Genomic DNA, 23,935 nt, shown 5'->3' on the forward strand with positions numbered 1-23,935 from the left:
GGCTATCTTGGATGGCGGGCAAAACTGGTCCAGGAATTGCTCACGCATTTGAGCCCAAGTGGTGATTGTACCCGGTGGGAGTGCTTTCAACCACTCCTTAGCAGCTCCTTTGAAAGTGATGGGAAGCATCCTAAGCAAGACTGTGTTTCTGTTGACATTTGGGACATTGAAGTAGTCCGCAATGTCATTGACTTCATCTAGATGCTTAAAAGCATCCTCATGATCTTTCCCGAAAAATGGGATGTCCTTCAGGGCAGTCAATATGTGTCCCTTCAGCTCGAATGTGGCAGTGGCAGGTATTGCGGGTTGGACTAAACCGGGACCCACATCTTCTCGGATCCACTTTTTGTAAGCTCCCATGGACATTTCTTCAATTGCTGCCATCTCGTTCCTTGGCTCGTTCTCGGGTTCGCTCGTGTGTTCTTCAAATTCCGGCTCGGTATCGTATTCGGATTCGGTTTGGACGGGTGTATGATCCAAATGCTCAAGATTGCTCTTGTGCCTCGCGGATGAACTTGACTCTCCTGTCTTCTTTCCCAACTTCCTTGAAAAAGCTGACTTCAATTCTTGCAAGGGCGTCTTTTTCTTGTGAATTGCAGACTCGGGATCTTCAAGTGGTGGCACCAAGGGTGTGTTTGAGCCTCTGGTCATGAACTCCTGCAACTTGCTAAACTAAAAACGTAAAACTGGACTAAAATAAGAAAAACTAAAAACTGAAATCTCAGCTTTCACGTCGTGAGTTTATTAAAACTCACATCGTGAACTCTGTGACAGAAAAAATAAACTAAGCTAAGCTAGCAAAAATAAATAACCAATTAACCTTTTTGCAGATTTTATTCCACAAAAAGAGGCGATTAATCTAATGCAACTAAATAAACTAATAATCTAAGCCGTTCCCCGGCAACGGCGCCAAAAACTTGACGTGCACAAAAGTACTCACTAATTTTAACATTTATAACCTAACAAACTTAACTAACTATGCACTTATAGGCAGTGTGCCTAATCATATTATAGTATAGCTTGGGTAAGTCGGGTGTCGATCACAGGGAACGGTGTTACTAATTAATTTATTTACTATTAAATTAACCTAATTTTTAACAAGTTTAAAAAGGGTTTTACCTGATTTTACAAGATCAGATGAACTTAAATTCAAATTCAATAATTAAAAACACACACTCTTGTTTAGTTTGAATCCACTTCTCCCTTATGGCTAGCTAATGATTACGGATTATTAAGTTGGTTTTTAGTTGTATTAGTAATTTAGTTCTAACTTTACCAATAATTAACTAATTCATGTTAAACCATGTATGTTCACACATAATTCACAGAACTAATTATGAATGTAAATATGCTATGTAAGATTTGTTATATAAACACAATTATGATCACAATACACGTTCTCTAGCACAGCTAAGCTTTATTTATTCTAATTACTAACTAAGATTGGTCAATCCTAGCTCTAGCAATTCAATGTTCACTAAATCATTAGGTAAACAGGTTCATGCAGTTTAATGGTCACTAAGCTACACAGAACATGCAATCAAGCAATTAGATAAACAAACAGTAGCATGCTAGGTTATACAAATCAAACACAAGCAATTTTTACCAACTAAACTTAATCCATAAACATATAACTATTCATAAGTTTAAAGCTTCATCTAGCTAAACAAGAGTAGCTAGATTCAGCTGCTCATCATAGCAACTAAACCAACACAGCTAAAAATAATGAAAGACATGTTCGTATTTAACCAAAATACAAACCTTTATTCTTTTTGATGTTGAAAACCTTCTTCCAGAACCTTTCTTTCGCTCTGAATCGTCTCATGGAACTCTTTTCTTCTGCCAAAAGGTGCCTCTATTCGTAATGGTCAAGGATTTATATAGTTGCTGATATCCATAAATTCACGTCGTGAATTGTAAGAAATTCATGTCGTGAGTTGTAGATAACCGTGCCCGTCAAGGATTCCTTCACCCGCATACATATCTTCTAGAACCAACGATTCACGGCGTGAGTTCCTTAAGTCTCACGTCGTGAATAATCTTTTTCCAGATTTTCTTCACTTTTACTCTTTTAATTCCCAAAGTTTCTTTCTTTAACGCTTTCAGTCCCCTTTTCTTCAAAATGTCTTCTTTTTGGCTGTAAATAACATTTAAGCTCATAAGTACCATTATTCTAAACAAATTACCAACTTTTTAATAAAAATGTACTTAAATATTGCCTAAAAATAAGTATAAATATGGCAATATCACCCACCTAGGTAGTGATTTCTGCGTTCATGTTTGGTCACCAATAAAATTTCTTGAGGTCCAGGTACATCTTTTCTGAACCGTGATGAACGGAGTATTTGGTATTGTGGGCTCCGCTCATAACAACATCTCTGTATCCACCGAATCTTGGTATCCAGATTCAATCCATGAGGTGGCGAGCTCCCTCATCCTTGGCTTCAAGGTTTTTATCCATTCCTTTTAAGGCTCCACATGCCACATTCTCGAGTTTCAAGGCTTCCTGCTAAGCCTTGTTGATCTGTATGGACAAGTGTGAATGGATGGTCATGGTTAATGACTTTACTCGGTGGCCCAAGTACTCTTTTTGACTAAGGGCATCTTCTACTACGTTGGCCTTGAATGGATGATAGCGAATATCGCATTTGTAATCATTTAGTAGTTCCACCCAGTGTCGTTGCCTCATCTTGATTTCCTTTTAATTGAAGATGTGCTGGCGACTCTTATGATCTGTGAAGATTATGTACTTCGTACCATAAAGGTAGTCTCTCCAGATCTTCAGAGCAAATACTACTACACCCAGTTCGAGGTCGTGTGTAGTATAGTTGACCTAGTGAGTCTTAAGTTGTCACGAGGCATAGGAAATGACCTTTTCTCGTTGCATAAGTACACAACCTATCCCTTTCTTGGATGCATCGCAGTAAACCATAAAATCTTCCGTCCCTTTTGGGAGGGACAATATTGGGGCGCTGCATAGGGATCGCTTTAGTGTTTGGAAAGCAGTTTCTTGTTTCTCCTCCCAGTTGAAGGTTACACCTTTCTAAGTCAAGTTGGTGAGTGGCTTTGCGATCTTGGAGAAGTTTTGTATGAAGATCCTGTAGTAGTCAGCGAGGCCTAAGAATTGATGAATTTTGGTGGGTGTTCTTGGGGTCGCCCAGTTTCCGATTTCCTTGATTTTGGAGGAAACCACATGTATCCCTTCCTTGCTAACCACATGACCTAGGAAATCCACCTTTCGAATCCAGAATTCGCATTTCGAGAACTTTGCATATAACTTCTTTGCTCTAAATGTTTCCAAGACTTTTCGAAGGTGCTGACTGTGTTCTTCCTTACTTCGCAAGTACCCTAGTATGTCATTGATGAAAACTATCGTGAACTTGTCTAAGTAAGGTCGGCATACAAAGTTCGTTAGATCCATGAAGACCGCGGGTGCGTTGGTCAATCCGAAGGGCATCACTACAAACTCGTAGTGACCGTAGCGAGTTCTGAATGCAGTCTTGAGAATATCTTCCTCTTGGACTCGCAGTTTATGGTATCCTGACCTTATGTTTATCTTTGAGATGTAACTTGCTCCTTGTAGTTGGTCGAAGAGGTTGGCGATTCGAGGTAAAGGATATCAGTTTTTCTGGTGAGTTTGTTTAGCTCCCGGTAGTCTATGCACATGCGGAATGATCCATCCTTCTTCTTCACGAACTAGACCGGTGCTCCCCAAGGTGAGCAACTTAGTTTGATGAACCCTTGGCTAAGTAGTTCTTTCAATTCACTGGACAATTCCTGCATTTCTGTAGGTGCTAAACGGTATGGGGATTTGGCTACGATGGTAGCTCTGGGAATCAAGTCAATTCTGAACTCGACTTGGCATTCGAGAGGTACTCCTAGGAGATCTTCAGGAAATACTTCGGGGAAGTTACAGATTTCTGGAATATCCTTGATGTCTTTCACTTCTTGTTTCTTATCCATCACGTGAGCTAAGAAGGCATAGTATTCTTTGCGAAGATGCTTTTAAGCCTTGACGCAAGAAATGATTTGAAGGTTCATGCGCGGTTTGTCTCCATAGATGATGAGGATTTCGTTACTTGGTAGATTTAGGCGAATGACTTTTTCGTAACACGGGATATCGACATGGTGAGGACTTAACCAATCCATGCATTTGATGACGTCGAAAATTTTTATTGTGACCGATATCAGGTCGATTTGGAAAGAGTAGTTGTTTAGAGTGAGGTTACATCCTATGTATATATCGTTAGTGCTCTCTGCCTTTCTGTTTGCTATTTCTATGGTGAATGTGTCTTTTCGTGATTGTGGATTTTGTTTAAGTGTTTAAAGTTGTGGCTTACGAAACTTTTCTCCACACCACTGTCGAAAAGTATGCATGCATAAGAATTATCGAGGAGGAACGTACCGGTTACCATGGTAGGATCATTCACCAAGGTCGACCCTTTGGATTATGTCATGGTTATAAAATGATGCTATGTGTACTGATCTATTAGATCAATATCCTAGTATATATGATGATGCTATGATTGATTATATGTTAGGCATGTATGATTATCGTATGTGCTAGCTTGTGTTTTATATTTATGTGATATTGTGATGACCGGTGGGTTGAGGTGGTCCTGCTGTGTGCTGAAGACTAATAGACCCATGGCAGCCTGGATAGACTGAAGGCCCACAGGGACGTACCAGTCAGGCCGAAGGCCCGAATGACGGTCCAGATAGGCTGAAGGCCCGATGAGGCGGTCTAGTCATGCTGAAGGTTTTGTGAGTGGTCTAGATAGGCTGATGGCTCGGTGAGGCAGTCCAGTCAGGCTGAAGGCTCTGTATGCATACTGTTTGTTCATGATATTGTTCTGGTTTGTATGGCATGGTATTTTGGAGGAAACTCACTAAGTTTCGGGCTTACAGTTTTGGATTTTGTTTCAGGTACTTCAGATGATCGCGGAAAGGCGAAGGCTTGATCGTGCACCTCCTCGTATTTTATGTCATGATTTCTGGGATTACTCTGATGATAAACTATTTTGAAAACAACTTCTAATAAATGGTGGTTTTTTAATGTTTGAAAAAGTTCCAATTTTTTATGAATTTTATGGATGTTTCAGTGAACAATCCGGATAGTTGTTGTCAGTAAGAACGTCATTGACGTGTAGTTATTTAGGGTAATCAGATGGATGGATATAGTAGGGTTAGCCATGCTTGATTGTTTCGCTGGAGGACTTTGCGGTTTTGGATTTGTTGGAATCGTCGTCTCCTGTCATCAATAGAGATGTGATGTAGGTTGAATCTTAGGGTGTTAAACACCCAATACCATCTAAAATCGATAGTAATTAGAGATTGAATTTTTCTTATTACTTCATACTCAAGCACAAAACCTGAGTGGAATTATAAGGGAGTATAAGATGATAAATATGGTAAATAAAAGGAAAAGATAAAGCAAATAAAAGATAAAAATATAAAAAATATCTTAGAAATCGTTTCCAATAATAAAAATGTGTTTTTCTTTTATAAAATTTCAACAATATGTACATTTCTAATGAACTTCCATTTTGTTTAACATTGTATAAATTATATGAAGGAAGTACTTATAGTTTTTACTTTTTAGTTACTCATCTTTGATCAAGTCCATTGCTATCTCAACTAGTGAATGAATAGATGTCTTGTACCGACTCAATCCAATCGCCCCAGAGAAAATATTAAAACTTTCTACTTCTGAGGTCGTCTCTAAAATACCTTCCAACTCTTCTTCCATCCCAAGATGCTTGAAAATATCGATATTTTTATTGTTATTTTTCATCATCCAAGTTACCAACTCGACTACATATCTCCTTATTCTTGGAATCTTGGTTTGTGGTTGTGGATTTTTCTTCAAAATTTGCACGAGTGCCATTGCTAAATCATACTCTTGTATCCCGGCTTTCTTGAACATGGCATTAGCTTCATTTGATGTCATATATCCTAAGACATGTGCTGCTAGTCCCACCATCACTTCCTGCAACTTGTTTTCTTGTGTCATCATTTCTCTGAGCACCTATAAAGCATTTACAGACCGATATAATGTTGGTTACTTCAAGTCTAGAAAACTAAAACTGTCACTGTCATGTCATGTTACAAATACATAAACAATTGTATCTTAATGTTATGATGATGTCAAAAAGATATAAGTAATATTCAATATTGGTATCATTTTGAAATGATCAATAGTTTAGTTTCAATGAGTTCTAATTTGACCTCGGGCTTTTGGGATAGAATGGCTAAAAGCTTTTGGTTTAGAAACATATCTCCTACCCTTTCAATTCGTGGGTTTAAAGATCTCTTAAGACATAAATGATAATTAGAAGTAAACTAATTTGCCATTTAAAGTCCACTTTGAAATATTTATTTAACCAATTTAAATATTAGTATCGTGATCAAGTAAAAAATAAAATAGATGCTCAATACAAGTATCATTTCAAAATCATTGTTATGATATATATGATGTATCATTCTAACTCTTTTTAATTAAATATAACAAATCATGTTTACTTTTTTATTTTTTTTATAATATTAATAATAATAACTAATCAATAACATTTTAACATTTAGAACATCCATAATATATATAGTTGAATGAGATATCAACTTTGTAGTTTAACGGATATAAATTTGAATAAAAAACATTTTTAATCTTTAAATAAATCCTATAATAAGGTTTTATGACAAATATTTTGTTTTAAATATGTTCTATTTCTTTTTAAAGTTCATACTTCAGCAAAAAAAAAATGATAAAGTTAAATAATGTAAAATCATCATTTGGCTATCCCTTAAAGACTTCTTCTATGCAAATATATGGCAGGAACAAATAGAATTTGGAAGTAAACTTACAGTAGGTGCAGCCATGGTTATGCCTCGTAGCTGTTGAAAGAACCCTGGTCCACTGTAAATGCATAAATTCCTTAAAATTATCGCCGCATTTATACGAAGCAACGGATTATCCAAAGCATCAACAAGCTTCTCACTCACTTTCAACTTCAAAATACGATGAGAATTGGTGGCGCTTTCAAATGCGAGCATCCCAATTGCTTCTCCGGCGGCTATTCTCACATGATTCTGGTTTTCCGGCAACCCTTCTCTAAAGAAAATGTTAAACAACTCCTTCAAAACACCTCCGGTAGCCCCTATTCTCTCCGTTGCATCGTTTTCCAATGCCAAACTTGTCAAAATCTCGATCCCAAGTTTCTGTAACATCGGGTGTTTCTCACCATACTTTAATATATCTCTTATGTAAGTGATCGTGAAAACCACCTCCGATATCTCTGATCGGAGCTGTCTACCAGTGCCACCGGTGGTGCTGACGAGCATCTTCACCACCTGTAAAGATCTTTTCACTGTAAGAATCTGAGATTCTGTGACCCGGGTATCCGTTAATAATCTCTCTCCGGCGTGGGTGAAATCTATGATTTTCGCTAGAAGACCCTTCGTGTTCCCGATCTTTCCACAGTTGTTATGATCATGAGCGAGTTTCTTCAAGATTTGAAGACCCAATTGATTGAATTCCCAGTACCCGTAGTTTTCTTTGTCGGAAATTATCTCTTTTCTCGGGATTTCACCACATGCGGTAGCGCTATGGTTTCTATGGGTGTTCAACAGACAAGAAATCGACTCCATGGCGCCTGGAATCCCGGCAACACGAAGGGAGTTTTGTTTTTTTCCGGCGAGTTTCGCCAGTATCTCCGCCGCTGATTTCCTAATCTCCTCCTCCTGTGGGTCTTTCCAGTTTAGCATTTCAACCAATCGTTCTATCACTGTAATCGTGATTCCGATTTTCTGAAGTGTATCTTCTGAAAACCGCTGATTTTTCGTGAAGTTTTTCAAGATTCTGACTCCGATCAGCTGCTCATCGGAGGAGTCCGAGTCCAAAAGCTCCATCGCGAATGAAACCAAATCCATCTTCAACCCATCGAAGATGCTTCCATTAACGCATTTCGAGTATGCATCATAGAAAAACCTCCGAACAGAAACCATCCCCGTTGGTCCCAACTCACACTCATCGTTTATCTTATCCAACAGTTTCTTGATAATCACCTTCCATTCCCAATAAGCTTTCTCTAAAAGAAACAACATCGCTTCAGCTAACGCCAATGAGTAGAAGATAATCAAAGCCGATTTCCTGTTTCTCTTATCAGTATCTCCTTTCTCAATTTCTCCAAAGTTTTGCTTCACCAGCTTTATCAACGACAACACCACGCAAGCTGTTGCTGATGCTAACTGAAGCCAATAAAGAAGACGACTGATATTTCTTGATAAGAACACCCATTGACCATATGGAAGAAGAGGAACATCTGAACTCGTCCATGTCCGATTCAACGTCTTCTTCTTCTCCAAGTATCTACCTTTTACCTTTCGCAGATGTGAAGCAGTCTCTCTAACCTCTCTACTACCACCATTATAACCGAACACCGCCTTACAAGCTCTGATGACTATATGCGATCTAGACTTGACTGCCCGGAAACTACTGATTCCGGCATCGGTGAGCGACCAAGTTGCTTGGTGCTGCCATTCAAGCTCGTGGCTCCGGCTAAAAATCCGAGTGCCTTCTATCAACAGAATTATAGTAATGAACCAGAAATCTGTTTGATCTATAGTGATGGCGAATCCACCTAGTAAAACCACGGTGGCCCAGATGAATCCGAGGGTTCCTAGCCCGGTGGCTGCTTTCTCCAGAACCGCTAGCCGGAGGGCAAAGAGAGTCAGCTTCTTCTCCGGTGCTCGGGTCACTTGTCTTCTTCCTGAAACCGATGATGATGTATTCTCATTGCTGGTTGATGTTTCGACGCTGCTTTGTGGTTCGAAAATGTTGATTGGGACATGAACGCTACCTTGGCTTTCTATTGATGTTTGTTTATCCATATTTATCAAGATCTTGTTTTAATGAAGATGTATTTATATGTGTGTGTAAATGGAGATTGGAGAGCACGTTTCCTTGGCTTTTTGGCAATATTTAGATTTCTTGTTGTGTACTTTTGAAATGAGTTATTGCTTTTTCATCGTGTTGAAGTCATGAAAACAGTTTTTTAGCAACGGGTTTGAGGGGTTGTTAGGATAGTTGGTAATCGCTTTTAGATTTATTATTATTATTATTATTATTATTATTATTATTATTTGTCAAAAGATTTAATTGGTTGGATGAAATAAAATAATCATAAATGGTACGGGACTATGGGTTGGATAATGAAAATTAGCCAATGAGGTGTCAGTGGTGGTTCCGTTGAGATTAAAAATAAAATAGAGATCTCGAGATTCAACCTCAGCCATGTATTTCACATCTGCCGCAATAATCTTCCGGCGTACCGGCACGACAAGTCTGGAATAATCATAAACGATTACACAGCGCCGCCCATTTCTTTATCCTCCGCCACCATCCCCACCACCATAACCGCCACCGCCACCACCCCTACCACCACCTTTGACACCAGCCGACTCCACCACTGTCACCACCGTTACTTATATCACCGCTACCTTTGACACCAGCCGACTCCGCCACCGCCACCACCCCTACCACCACCTTTGACACCAGCCGACTCCACCACTGTCACCACCGTTACTTATATCACCGCTATATTTGTCACCACCACCTTTTCTGCCACCAACTGTCGTAATCATATACGATTACTCAGTCTGTGAACATACATATATGTATAATCATTTATGATTAAACATATATGTATAAACATGCATAATCATATATGATTATACCTCTCTGCCATATAATTAGGCATAATCCGCTGCTGCCGGTACGCTGGAGCGTTAGAGCGGCAAGTAAGAAATACGTGGCCGATGTTCAATCTCAAGATCTCTAATTTTTTTTTAATCTCAAGGGAACCGTCCCCAGGGGTGTCATGCCTCATGGTACCTTATGATATCCGGGTATAGATTAGTTTTATTTCTATTTTATTTGGTATTTAATAAGGTTAGCCACTAATAATCCTTATAATACTTTTGTTTTTATACAGTTAGTTTTTTTTAGGGAAATCTCTAAAAAAGTCCTAATATTTACGGAAAAGATACACTTTTGTCCCAATGTTTTTTTTTCAACAAAAAAGTCTTGAAAACCGACAAAAATTTACAGTTTGACCCTTTTTGACCGGTTGAAACCGGTACCAAATTAATTTGAGAATATTTCGTAAAATAACCCAAAATATTGGGTCTTTTCTGTAAACAAAAATATTATGACTTTTCTGTAAACAAAAGTATTATTACTTTTCTACAAACAAAACCCTTATTATTATTATTATTATTATTATTATTATTATAAATAAGAATACTATTTTTTGAACTTGTATTAATTATTAATATTTTAAATAAAACATATAAATGCATATAAATGAAAAAATAATGACATTATTTAAGGGTGGAGGTACAAGAGATGATGATGCTTTTAGCATTGTAATCATGAATTTCTGCTTGTATATTTTTACTTTGTATATGGTCATTTTACATTTGTTATTATTGTTTTCAATTCAGAATATTAATACTTAACAATTTAAAAAAAATTGCATATTTGTAAAATTGGTTATAAATAGTTTAAGGTAGAAAGATTTCTCACTTTGTATATAAAATTGTTTAAGGTAGAATGATTACTTTACAAATCCAACAGATCCACTACAAACATCTACATAGGTAGCCTATATCAAAATTCAAAAGTATTAATTACAATATCTTGTTTAATAAAAAGTTATAGGAATAATTCAAAAGTATTAATCCAAAAAACATGTCATATTACTTTTTATTAAACAAGATATTATAATTAATACTTTTGAATTTTGATATGGGCTACCTATCTATGTAGATGTTTGTAGTGGATCTGTTGGATTTGGAAAGTAATCATTCTACATTTAACAATTTTATATACAAACTGAGAAATCCTCTACCTTAAACTATTTATAAACAATTTTACAAATATACAATTTCTTTTAAATTGTTATGTATTAATATTCTGAATTGAAAACAATAATAACAAATGTGAAATGACCATATACAAAGTAAAAATATACAAATAGAAATTCATGATTTCAATGCTAAAAGCATCACCATCTCATCCACCTCCACCCTTAAATAGTCATTATTTTTTTATTTAAATGCATTTATATGTTTTATTAACAATATTAATAATACAAGTTCAAAAAATAGTATTCTTATTTATATTTTTAATAATAATAATAATAATAAGGGTTTTGTTTGCAAAGAAGTCATAATATTTTTGTTTACAGAAAAGTCCTAATATTTTTGTTTACAAAATAGTCTCAATATTTTGGATTAGTTTAGGAAATAGTCCCAAATTAATTTGGTACCGGTTTCAACCAGTCAAAAAGGGTCAAACTGTAAATATTTGCCGGTTTTCAGGACTTTTTTGTTCAAAAAAAAATCTTGGGACTAAAGTGTAACTTTTCCGTAATTATTGGGACTTTTCTGACAATTAAGGGTCTTTGCCTAGGCACCTATTAATCCCTGCCTCGACCGATTAGTCCCTTAACCCCAGTCGACCACCCGACCACCGCCTAGCGACTTTTACAACCTTGATATATATATATATATATATATATATATATATATATATATATATATATATATATATATATATATATATATATATCATGGAGAATTGTAGAGAAAGATTGTGGAGCATGACTACAAGATCCATAGAGGGATACGTAGCACAACGACTAATGATATGCGGCGCAATGATCTGAGATACATAATGCAGTTAAATCGATAAATAACAATGTACTTTACTAACCACGGAGTGGACATGGAGTATCCGCTATGCGGCCTTAAATTAGGATGTTATACTTAAAATGTATAGAACATGACGTGGTTGGAGCATAACCACAGTGCGGTTATGAAGAGCGATTAAATATAGCAACATACTTAGAGCTACCGTGGCGCGACGAGAGTTGTCCATGGCATGGACTGAAAGTAAATTACTATATGATTATTTATAACGATAGACCACGGTGTGACGATAAATTTTCCACGGCATGGTGCGTAAATAGAATACGACCAAGAATAAATGCATATGTAAATTGAGCAGCATTAAGAAAACAAATGCTAAGAATATATAGAGAGAGTATGAGAGTATACACTGTAGTGATGATATAACTCCAAAGTTGAGATGATGAGAGAAATGACAATTAGAAATTTTGATTAAGATAAGAGATGATTAGATTAGAGGGATGAGATTAAAAGAAATATGAGAGAGAAAGAGATGAGATAAGGTACCAGAGTATGAGTAGGAGTGATAATACCACTCCTAAATGAAGACAACATGATCGAGATTGATCTAAAGATGGAGATTAGGCGAGTTATGATAAAAAAGAGGGAGGTATAAAAAGAGGGAAAGATGTAGATATAGTGAGAGAGACATTAGATGAGTCATGATAAAGAAAGATAAATAGAGTGGTGTGTGTTTGTGTGTGTGTATGTCTATATATATATATATATATATATATATATATATATATATATATGGGTTAGGTTATTTTGTTTTTAGTAACTATTGTGTGCCAGAATGCACAGATCTGGACCATTGGATGAAATATAATCAAAGGCCATGATCTGAGGGTCTATGATAGTAGAATAGGATAACATGTACCATATAATCACATAAATTTGAGCATAAGGGCATTCTAGTCAATTAACCTATATTAAAAAAGGAAATTTTCGGATTTTTAGGGATAATTAATTCCTTTATTTTTAAAAATATAAATATTTTAAATTAATTTAAAATTAAAAATCCGATTTTTATTCTGTCAGAATGATAGAATTTTAACCATAAAGTAGTAAACATATTTTTCGATTTGATTCTGTCAGAATGACAGAATGTCAACCATAAACTAGTAAATATATTCTGAAAGAATACACAAAATCGATTCTTGAACTAATAATATACCAAATAATTACATTGTACAATTGTGATTCATTGAATTATAACAAACATTCTGAAAGAATACCAAGTATAATTCTTAAAAAATAACAACATTCTAGATGTCTTGTGTATGTTTGACCTCTAAGCCAATTCAAAATATGCTAGCATTCTATGAGATTGACATTTTGTGACATTGACATTCTGTCAGAATTGTATTGCATGAGATTGATTTTATACAAGGATCCTTTCCCATCAGGTCTTCAAGCCATTCTTCTAGCCATTTCTATCACAAATTCATTGTCAAATACTTTGTAGTGATACACTTGTAACAACTGCACATTAAACATATAATTAATTAACTACAAATTCTATCAGAATAAAGCAATAATACTCTTATATAATAAACTATTCTTTCAGAATGGAAATATTATAAAAAGGTAAACAAGGTCAAAGTTTTGATCAGCCCATATGTCTGTTTGCTTCAGTATCATAAACATAAGGAAAAGTCAGTTTGCTTCAACATCAAATCTATGATCAGGATAGATGTTTGCTTCAACATCATAAACATAGATTGAATCATCAATACTTCCAGCTACAAGTTCTCTGCCATCAAAGAATGGTGTCTCTGAATTTCTGAAAAAAATAAAAAATTACAAAAACCCAACTCAAAAAACTTAATCACAGATCAATAAACTTCATGTAAACTTACCAGCATCTCCTCATTAACCGGTGATTCCATCACTAACCATGTATACAATGTGAGATTGTCATATTTCTCTTTGGCATTTCATCAAACACTTTAAGGGCGCTCCCTAAATCACCACATTTTCTATGAATCATGAATGAAAAAAACCAATTCAGAACCATCAACATCAAATGAGTTACACAGGAGGGTATATCTCCTGTGTTCGGTTTCCATACGATCGAAGAAAAAAAAGCATAAATGTTTATGTGGCTTCGGTTTTGATTGAAAATGGTAGAACCCCCATTTTTTTTAACCACAACCACTGAATCATTATTGTAACGAAAACCTGTGAACAAACATAAAATCAAATTCCAATAACATTATAGCACACAAATAATAACATTAATAGAGATAATTTGTTGTACTCCTGGTTCAGTAATTACATCAAACACATAGTGGGCATTGATGAATTCTAATAGATTTGTACTAGACATTTCGGTTGTCCATGGGAATTGGGAGTATTTCCTGCAAATTGCCAAAGTATTTACAGAACTTAATTTAACCTGTGATCTATGTTGATCACAGATGACAAAACGAGTAACTGGAAATTGTTCCTTTACAAATAGGGTCCATATTTGGGGAAATCCAAGGAAAAGAAATAGCATGTACCTTGTGTTCTCTCTTCTCCATATTATGCGAGATCAAGAATCGATCGTCAGGAGGGAAGAAAAGGGGTCGTGCTTTCTCTTCTCCATCCCGTGTGTGCGCGTCAGAAAAAACGAAGAAGCGATCGACTCCTTCTATCTGTGATGTGTGTCGACTGGAAGAAGAAAGAAGAAATCAAGGTCTTGATCGGTTGTGTTGTGGGGTGTCGGTCATTCATCTTGGTAATTCCTTGAATATAAGACACGATGCAAGAGAGAGACTAGGTCAAAATTATTGATTTTATTTCCTTAATTGTAGGATTTCAATTAAATGATTCCTTAATTGAAAAGTACAAAATGTCCAGAATACCCTTAAATGATTTATTTAATTGATTATTATTTCTTGAATTCTCATTGGTGCATTTAGGCACACAATACTTGCTAAAAACATTTGAACCTAGCTCATATATATATATATATATATATATATATATATATATATAGAGAGAGAGAGAGAGAGAAAGAGAGAGAGAGAGAGAGAGAGAGAGAGTGCTAGGTTCAAATGTTTTTAGCAACTATTGTGTGCATGAATGCACCAATAGGAATTTAGGAATAATTTAATCATTAAATAAATTAATAAGGGTAAATTAGTAAATCATGACTCTAAATTTATGGTAATTGAGATAAATGGGGTCTTTGATTTTAAAATCACCAAAATAAAAGGAGGAAGCACGGCCTACCTTCATCTTCTTCTCCGCTTCTTCACAACCCAACCCTAAATCACAAAAGTCATCGGACACCACGACCACCACAGCCGCAATAAACCCTAAAATCACCATTTGATTATGAAGATTCTAAGTTCAAATGATTCTGAAGATTGGCTGCTAATCAGAATGAAGGAGATGATGAAGGAGAAGATGATGAATAGGTTTCACAAGCACAATTCCTCTTCAGCATCGTATGTTGATTTTAAATCAGGCAAAGTAATGGAGCTCCGTTTAAGTTTTTAGTTCCGCTGATCTATGCTCCTGTTTTTCCTCTCAGTAAGTTTATACAATTTATTCTCGATTTTTCTGGGTAATTTAATTCAATTGTTTATGGGTGTACTTATAGTTCGATTGTAATATTTCTGCATGGAGTGTGTTTTTTTCCAAATTCCAATGTTTTTTGTTATGATGAATGTGCCTATGTGTGTTATAACAATGGTAATTAATTACAGGTGTGGGTAAAAGTTGCCTTCTTTTGTGTTTTTCTGATGGTTCTTTCATCATTAGTTTCATCACTATAATTGGGTGAGTTAATTTCTTAACTACTATATTAAAAATTAATTTGTTTTTTAAATATGTTAAAAAAAATTCTTGATAGAGTATTGATTTCAAGATAAGAACCGTTGAACTTGATGGCAAACGGATCAAACTCCAAATTTAGGAGACAGCTGGTCAAGAACGATTCCAAACCATCACAACAGGTATAGATTTTTCTCATGTTTTTCAGATTATAATGCTAGTAATTGACACTTTTACCCCTCTATACTCCAGCTTACTACAGGGGTGCTATGGGGATTTTATTGGTGTATGATGTTACTGACGAATCATCTTTCAACAATAAGTTTTTTTTACCTTATAATGAATGACACATTGTTGACAAATCTCTTTATATCTCCAGACATAAGAAACTGGATTCGCAACATTGAACAACATGCTTCGAACAATGTTAACAAGATTCTTGTTGGGAATAAGTTGTAATCTGCCCGGTATTCCTCATTTTCATCCATCAATGTAAGTCTTATGAGTTATGATCCATTACCATATTTGCAATTTTTGTTTACAAACAACATTCTGTCATGACCTCCATGTGTTCGATAAAATGCCTCAATGAAAAAATAGTTAAAAATCTTTAATGTTTTTACTTCACTTTGTTCCTTATTCTTTTTAGAACTATATAACTCAATTTAGATTGGGTTGGATGCCATTTTCATAACAATAGGTTGATGCTAGTTTCTTATTCTGTCAGAATTTGCCGTTAAATACATTGAGCATATCGAGAAGAAACACAGGGAACCCGAAGAATGTTAGTTCCTTATTCTGTCAGAATAGGTTGATGCTAGTTCCTTATTTTGTTTGTTGGGTATATTCTTGATTATACAAATTCTTAAAGAATATTCTTGCAGAATAGTTTATTTTGTAAGAATATTATTGTTGTATTCTGATAGAATTGTAGTTAATTATTTGTATGTTTAATGTGTAGGTTTTACAAGTGTATCACTACAAATTACTTGGCAATGAATTTCTGGTAGAAATGGCTTCAAGAATGGCTTGAAGACCTGATGGGAAAGGGTTGAAGAATGAATTAAAGAATGATCACACTCATTGTTTAAGAATGTTGTTATTTTTTAAGAATTATACTTGTTATTCTTTCAGAATGTTTGTTATTATTCAATGAATCACAATCATATAATGTAATTTTTTGATATATTATTAGTTCAAGAATCGATTTTGTGTAGTCTTTCAAAATGTATTTACTAGTTTATGGTTGACATTCTGTCATTCTGACAGAATAAAATCGAAAAATATATTTACTAGTTTATGGTTGGCATTCTATCATTCTGACAGAATAAAATCGGATTTTTAAATTTGAATTAGTTTAAAATATTCAGAATTTTAAAAAATAAAGAAATTAATCATCCCTAAAAATCCGAAAATTTCCTTTTTTAATATAGGCTAATTGACTAAAATGCCCTTATGTTGAAATTTGTATGATTATATGGTACATGTTATCATATTCTACTATCATAGACCCTCAGATCATTACCTTTGATTATATTCCATCCGATGGTCCAGATTTGTGCATTCTGGCACACAGTAGTTAGTAAAAACAAAATAACCTAACCCTATATCTATATATATATATATATATATATATATATATATATATATATATGAATGAATGAATGAGGAGATTGAGAAATAAGAACCTCTTTTTGAGATCATGAGATTTACATAAGATTCATGAGAGGTGATTAGATCTTATTGTATAAAGGATCGAGAATAACGAGAATTTTCTTCAAGATTATAGAGTTACATGATTATTTCATGTAGACGATTGATAGACTTACGTGATTGATCTATGAGAGACGATTAGATCATTTCATGTAGACGATTGAGACTTATATGTTTAGAACCACGAGAGGTGATTGGGTTTACTCTTATAGACAATATTTGTGATTAATTCTCTGAGTGGTGATGAGGCCTAATCCTAATATGAGATCAATTGTAATTGATTTGAAAATTTGATCTGAGTAATTTGATTAATAGATCTAAGTAATTGATATTGATCAAAGTGATTGATATGAGTTATTGATTTACATAATTAATAAATCCAAGTGATTGTTCTGAACGATTTATATTGATTTGGGTGATTGATCTGATTAATTTGAGAAATTCGAGCAGTTGATTAGAGTGAGTGATATTGATCTAAGTAATTGATTATATTGAATTGAGTGAATGATGCGAGTAGTTGATATGTGATTGATTGAGATTTGACAGAGTGATTAATATTGATCAAAGTGATTGATTAGAGTGAAAGATTAATCTGAGTAATCCAAGTGATTGAAGTGAGTGGTATATATTGATCGAAAAAATAGATTTGTGCGATTGATATTGATCTGAGCAAATGAGATTGATCCAAATAATTGATATTGATTAGAGTGATTGACTAGCGAAATTAATTTGAGTAAATGATCTGAGTGATTAAATTAGTGATATGAGAAATCGAATTGAATAATTGATCGTTAAGTTGAGTAATTGAGTGATTAATCCGAGTTATTTGAGTAATTTATAGATTTTTGACTGGATTAATTAATTTGTGAGTACCGTAGATATTAATAAGATTAATTTGAGTGATTTGAGCACTTGTGAAGTTATTGAGAAATGAGTGAGAGTATTTGAGATGTGATTTACCATGGATCAACCTGTTGACTGCTTAGTCGATACCCATTATGTGAGGGACTTGATGAGTTTCTAGTTCATATATTTGATAATTTGAGATACACTCGTAGGTCAGAAAATGATCCGTAGTCAAGTACCAAAAGATAATTAAGATAATATTAAGAGAAAATAGCCGACTTTGAGAGGTGGTACATGAAATACTACCAGTTGTGAATGAGATGATTAACATTTTGAATAATAGTAGATATATTGATTGATTTTGATATTTAAGAAGAATGTTATTGATTAAGAGAAATGTCTAAACATAAGAGAAATATGTCAGTTATTTAAACTCAGAGGAGACATGAGAAATATCTGAAAAATATTAAGTAGAATAGAATGTAAATGACATAACTAGAGTAATATGACGTGGGAAAATAAGAGTGAAGAGAAAGCTATGGACACAAGAGACATATGAGCTTTTAACTGAGTATAAAGAGAAATGAGTTAAAACTTGTGTGAGTTAATTGAGGAGAATATGATATCATCAGAGATTTGATATCATTATTAAAAATTGAAGAGTTATTAGACTATCATATAATACAAAGTTTAGTTAAGAGTTGTGAGTTATAGTAAGTAAAATACTTCAGTAAGAACAATTAGAGTCAAAAGGAGAATATACATTGAGAATGTTTGATGATAATGGAGGATAAAATGCAAAACCCTCAGATACATGAGTAAGGTTTAAGAGTTGTTGTGATCATATGTTAATTGATTTTAATAATATTTACTTTAGAGACTTGTTTTCAGATCTTGTCCATTACTTTAGAAATCAAAGTGTTTTTCAATTTCAGGATGGTCTTTAATGACCAAGGTCTGGAGGATTACAAACATGTTTAAGATACATGTAAAATTTTTGCATTATAATGAATGATGATAGTTTCAAGCACTATTGTAGTGAGAGTACAAAAATCAACATGATAAGTCGAGATGTGACTTAATTGGATTGCTATTATAATTGAGATTAATGATTAATGGATTATTAGGGAATCTTTAAGAGAAATACTAGTTTAAATACTTATGAGTATTACATGATATAAGAAAATAGTAAGAGTGTTTATGACATTTATAATATTGTAACTTGAGATTCTAAAAAGAGAATTAGTTTTATATACCCTTACTTACTTAATGAGATTCCAATGACATAATCTTCTTAGGAGGGGAGGAGAACTTTTAACACTTGTTTTTCGTAACAGGTATTATTTCAAAAGATGTAAATTGGTGTGAGACAAATAAGTGAAATAAGCATCGAGTTGCTTTAAATTGGATATTTGTTGTTAAGCAAAATTAACTTAAGAAAGTGATAGATCTTTTAAAGACTAACAAGTGGATATAAAGATCATAAAAAATGGAGTTTGTATGAGAAAGTGATGGTCATTTGAAGTTGAGACGAAAGTACATTGTTATTTTGAGAAAGTCAACAGAAGTCAAAGTAACAACTGTCAAATTGTGGCTACTGTGACGCGGAATGATTTTCACCACGGTGCGGTACCGGTAATGAGTGATTCATCAAGACACGTGGTGGAAGAGAGTGACATGTGGCAAAACTAGGCAACACATCGTCACCGCAGCACGTCGAGTACACTATTGTGGCACGGCGCATCTGGATTTTATATATATATATATGTCTGTGTGTGTGTGTGTGTCTGTGTATGTGTGTGTGTGGGTTCCTGTGTAAATTGAGGGAGTTTTGGCACAAATGATTGGAGTTGCTACTCGGGAAACATTCTAAGGAGATTATGATGGAGAAGTTATTATACAAGGCTAAGTACTGTAACATTCTAATTTTTAGATTAGTTTGTTAAATTAACAAAGTAAAGAAATTAAATATGATTTATTTATTTAAATCATTAATGAATAATTATATCATTAGTTGATATGAAATTTAGAAATTTTGAAGTGAAAATAATGATATTTTAAAAGTTAAAGGACTAAAAATATCAAATTGGCAAAGTGAGTTGACGAAGGGGTTGACTAAATTAATGGGTGGACTACAAAAGTTACATAATGGATGGAAGAGGGCTTATTATGTGAAAATTTAGGTTAAAATTACAAAATATGAGTTTATGGTGGAAATTGGGAAAATGGGTAAACATGGGGGACCTAATGGTAAAATTTTTGAAAATAAGATGCACTCTCATCTTCCTCATTCGTAAAAAAACGTGTATTCCAAGGATAATGGTTTTCCATGGTCATTTCTCTTCATTTGTGCATCCAAGAATTGATTCAATTCAAGATTTTAGCATTCAAGCAAAGGAAATAGGAATTAAAAGCTTGCTAGGTATAATCTCTTCTCTTCTATATCTAAAATTCGAATTCAAGGTTTGGGGAAAACCATAATGTCGAAATTAGCTCCATCTAATAGTTAGGGCTTGGGTTTCTAACCTGCCTTGAGTTGTTTTGATGATCCCAATCTCAATCCAATCATCCCATTGATGGATTTGAGGATTTGGGTCAAAACCCTCATGAACCCTAGAAACCCAAACCGGGGATATTGTAATTGATGGTGAAATTGGATTGTATTCTATGACCTAGATGTTGTTTGATGAAAATGAATCCAATTGGAATACTTAAACATTTCCATGATGGTAGAATCATGTTTCAGTTAGGATTGAAATGGATTTGAGGACAATATGATGAAATCATTAGAATCCTTTGTAATTGAGCAGTTGATGAGTAAAGGAAGTTCATAATCATGAATGGATACCCTTGGAATAATTTGGATTCAAAACATAAAATGTTACTTGATCCTTGATTGATATATGGAATTATTGGCCATAAGGGCATTTTGGGAAATCTATTTATAACCACATAATGATTGACATCTAAGAAATGAATGATATTCATGAACATGAATTGACACTCTAGAGTGATATTGGAACACAAACATGAAGGGATAGTAGTAAGGTTCTAACTCTAGTAATTGTTTTGGCCTTAAGGGCAATTTGGGAAACATGGAATGGAATTGAGGATTCCATAGTTGGATTAAGTACTTGTAATGAGATTAATGGTGGTTTTATGTACTTGACAACACCCAATGATATATTATATGATTTCGGAGTAAGTCATATTGGTTAAAGAGTGTTCTTGATAAACTTGAGCTCTTAATCCTTTCATTTGAGTGTTTGTAAGCATTATGAACTTAGCATTTTGATAAATGTCTTAATGATTAAGTCATCATGAGGACAGGGGTTAATTAATTATTTAAGAAGTTGATAACATTTATTATGTCCACAATAACCTCTTGGTAATGTTTGGTGGCCAACGGAGGTATGGGGAACAAGTTACAAAGCTTTTAGTATAATCACGAGGCGTGTCAAAAGGACATCGGGGCATGCCAGCATGACACGGGGGCATGTCCTTTTTGACACGGGGCGTGTCAAACATCCTGTTAAGTGTATTATTTGTCATGGAAAACCTAATAAATGACCTCCTATTGCCCTCAAACTTTATATATAAGCTAATAAGAAGTAAATATGCTTATGGGGAATATCTAAATGTTAAAAATCTATGAGGGGTATTTTGGTCATTTTTAATGACTTATGTCCATGCAGTTATACCAGGTTGTGAGTGAGAGTGTTGTTCTAAGGAGAGGAACTATAAAAGAACTAGCTAGCCTTCTTGTGATTGAGGTGAGTACGTGTTGACATTTTCCCACTTTGGGGTACATGGAAAAATGATTTTATGATAATGAAACACTAATGTTTGATATATGAAATGTTTTGAAATGAAAGTGTCAAATGTTTTTGGAAAGGATAATTCAAAAGAATGCCTTGAAGACAAGAATGTTTTTGAAAGCAAAGAACGTTTTGGAAGATCGAATGTTTTGAAAAGGTGATTGAAATGTTTTGAAATATAGATGATTTACTTTTGAAATGAGTATATTTATACTAACATATGAAATATGTAAAGCTTGGAAAGTAATGACAAGAAATGGAAAGTAATGAAAAGCAATGAAAAGTAATGAAAAGAATTGGAAAGTAATGAAATGAAAATTGCCCGGGCCATGATGCCTCATACGAGGTCTAGAGGAATCTACTGGGATGGTACCTTCCATATCGCAAAGTAGATGTCCTAAGCATGATGCATTGGTGGATTGATTTTGTTGTTTCCACCTTGGTCTTAGAAATGATTCCTTGTTGGGTTGATTTTGTTCTTCCCACCTTGGTCTTGGAAATGATGCCTTGGTGGAATAATTTATTCTTTCTACCTTGGTATTGGAAATGGAAATGGAAAAGAAGCTAATAAAATGCTAAGATAAGAAATGACACTTATGATATTATATGTTATGTTATGTAAGAAAGTGATTGAAAATGCTTTATGGTATGAATGAAAGGAATTTTCTTGAAAATGATTGAAAATGCTTTATGGTATGAATTAAAGGAAGTTTTCTTGAATATGATTGAAATGTTTTATGGTCTAAAACCCACGTAGCTCACGAGATATTTTTGTCTTACATATCTCTTTTTAATGTCATCTATCTCAGGTTACATATAAGGATAGAGGATGATTAATGGAAGTTAGAAGTTATGTGATAGAGAATGGAGTGGAACTTGCTAAGTTCCTTATTAATGTATTGATGTAATACATATTTTCTTACTATGGTTGTATGATGCTTAATGGTAACACCCAAGGTTTTAAAGGTAAATGTTTTAGTAGGACCGGTTTTTGTTAAATGTGAGTTAATTCCTGAAAAGATTTTATAACCATAACTTTGAAAAAGTTATGAAAAGTTGGGGGTGTCACAAGTACGAGATCTGTTGAGGTATCTTTTACCTCGTTAAATTATGATTACGCTATGTAATATTTTTTCCAGACTTATTAGACCAGAGTATAAGTTACGGGAATTCATGATATGGTGTTGTTACGAACTTGTTGGTAAGATTGTGAGTAAATCTTACGATTAAAGATGTAGATGAGACTGTGATGATTATAAATTATAATATTTGATAAATACCCGTTACGAGAGACTTGGTTAATGGCTTATGGGTTAAGCCTATTATGATTATATTTGGCTATTTAAATATTTTGGTGAGAAGAGGTCGTAGAGGGTAGCTAGTAATGAGTTATGACAAATTTTGACAAACTTGTTATTTGATGATTAGGTGCTACTCTATGATGAGATGGTAGACACGAAAGGGTTGAAATCGGAACTAGAATAAATATGTTAACTAACTAGGTGAGTAACACTACTCTAACATCCGTTGATGTGTTATATGTGATATACATTAAATGATTTATATGATTAATTATTATTGAGAAATCGATTGATATTGGAAAGATTGATTATTCTGAGAAATTTGTATCTGATTGAAAGTTTAATCTTAAATTAGAGATGGATTGTTAATTGAAAGATAATTTATAAATGAGATAGATCCTTGATGAGACAGATTATGATTTAGATAGATTATAACCGAGAGATAGATCACATTAAAAGATAGATCATTTATGAGTAATTGTTTATATTAGATTTGTGATATATGTGATATCTATGATATCTGTGATATACGATATGTGAATTATATAGAGTAAATAATTTATTATTGTTGAGAAACTATTTATTACAATGAATTAGATCATTATCAAGAAATAGATTATAATTAATAGATTGATTATGATTGAGCGATAGATTATGATTGAGATACATAATGATAGAGAGATTGATTCACATTGAGAGAGATAGACACCGATAAAGAGAGTGATTAACTTTGAGAGAGAT

The 23,935-nt window shown here is 33.9% G+C and overlaps 1 protein-coding gene across 1 annotated transcript; it reads right to left on the minus strand.

Annotated features, from left to right (window-relative positions):
• Nucleotides 1-5,474: 5,474 nt before the first annotated feature.
• Nucleotides 5,475-8,957, minus strand: LOC145069654 (ARM repeat superfamily protein). Its single transcript, XM_079016608.1, has 2 exons — nt 6,862-8,957; nt 5,475-6,028 (listed from the first exon to the last, which is right to left on the minus strand). The coding sequence occupies exons 1-2, from the start codon at nt 8,884-8,886 to the stop codon at nt 5,603-5,605; spliced, it is 2,451 nt and encodes an 816-aa protein (XP_078872734.1). The 5' UTR covers nt 8,887-8,957; the 3' UTR covers nt 5,475-5,602.
• Between the last annotated feature and the right edge of the window lie 14,978 nt (nt 8,958-23,935).

This window comes from Lactuca serriola, chromosome 8, assembly GCF_051521515.1.
Source record: "Lactuca serriola cultivar US96UC23 chromosome 8, Lser_US96UC23_V15, whole genome shotgun sequence".
Lineage (NCBI taxonomy): Eukaryota > Viridiplantae > Streptophyta > Magnoliopsida > Asterales > Asteraceae > Lactuca > Lactuca serriola.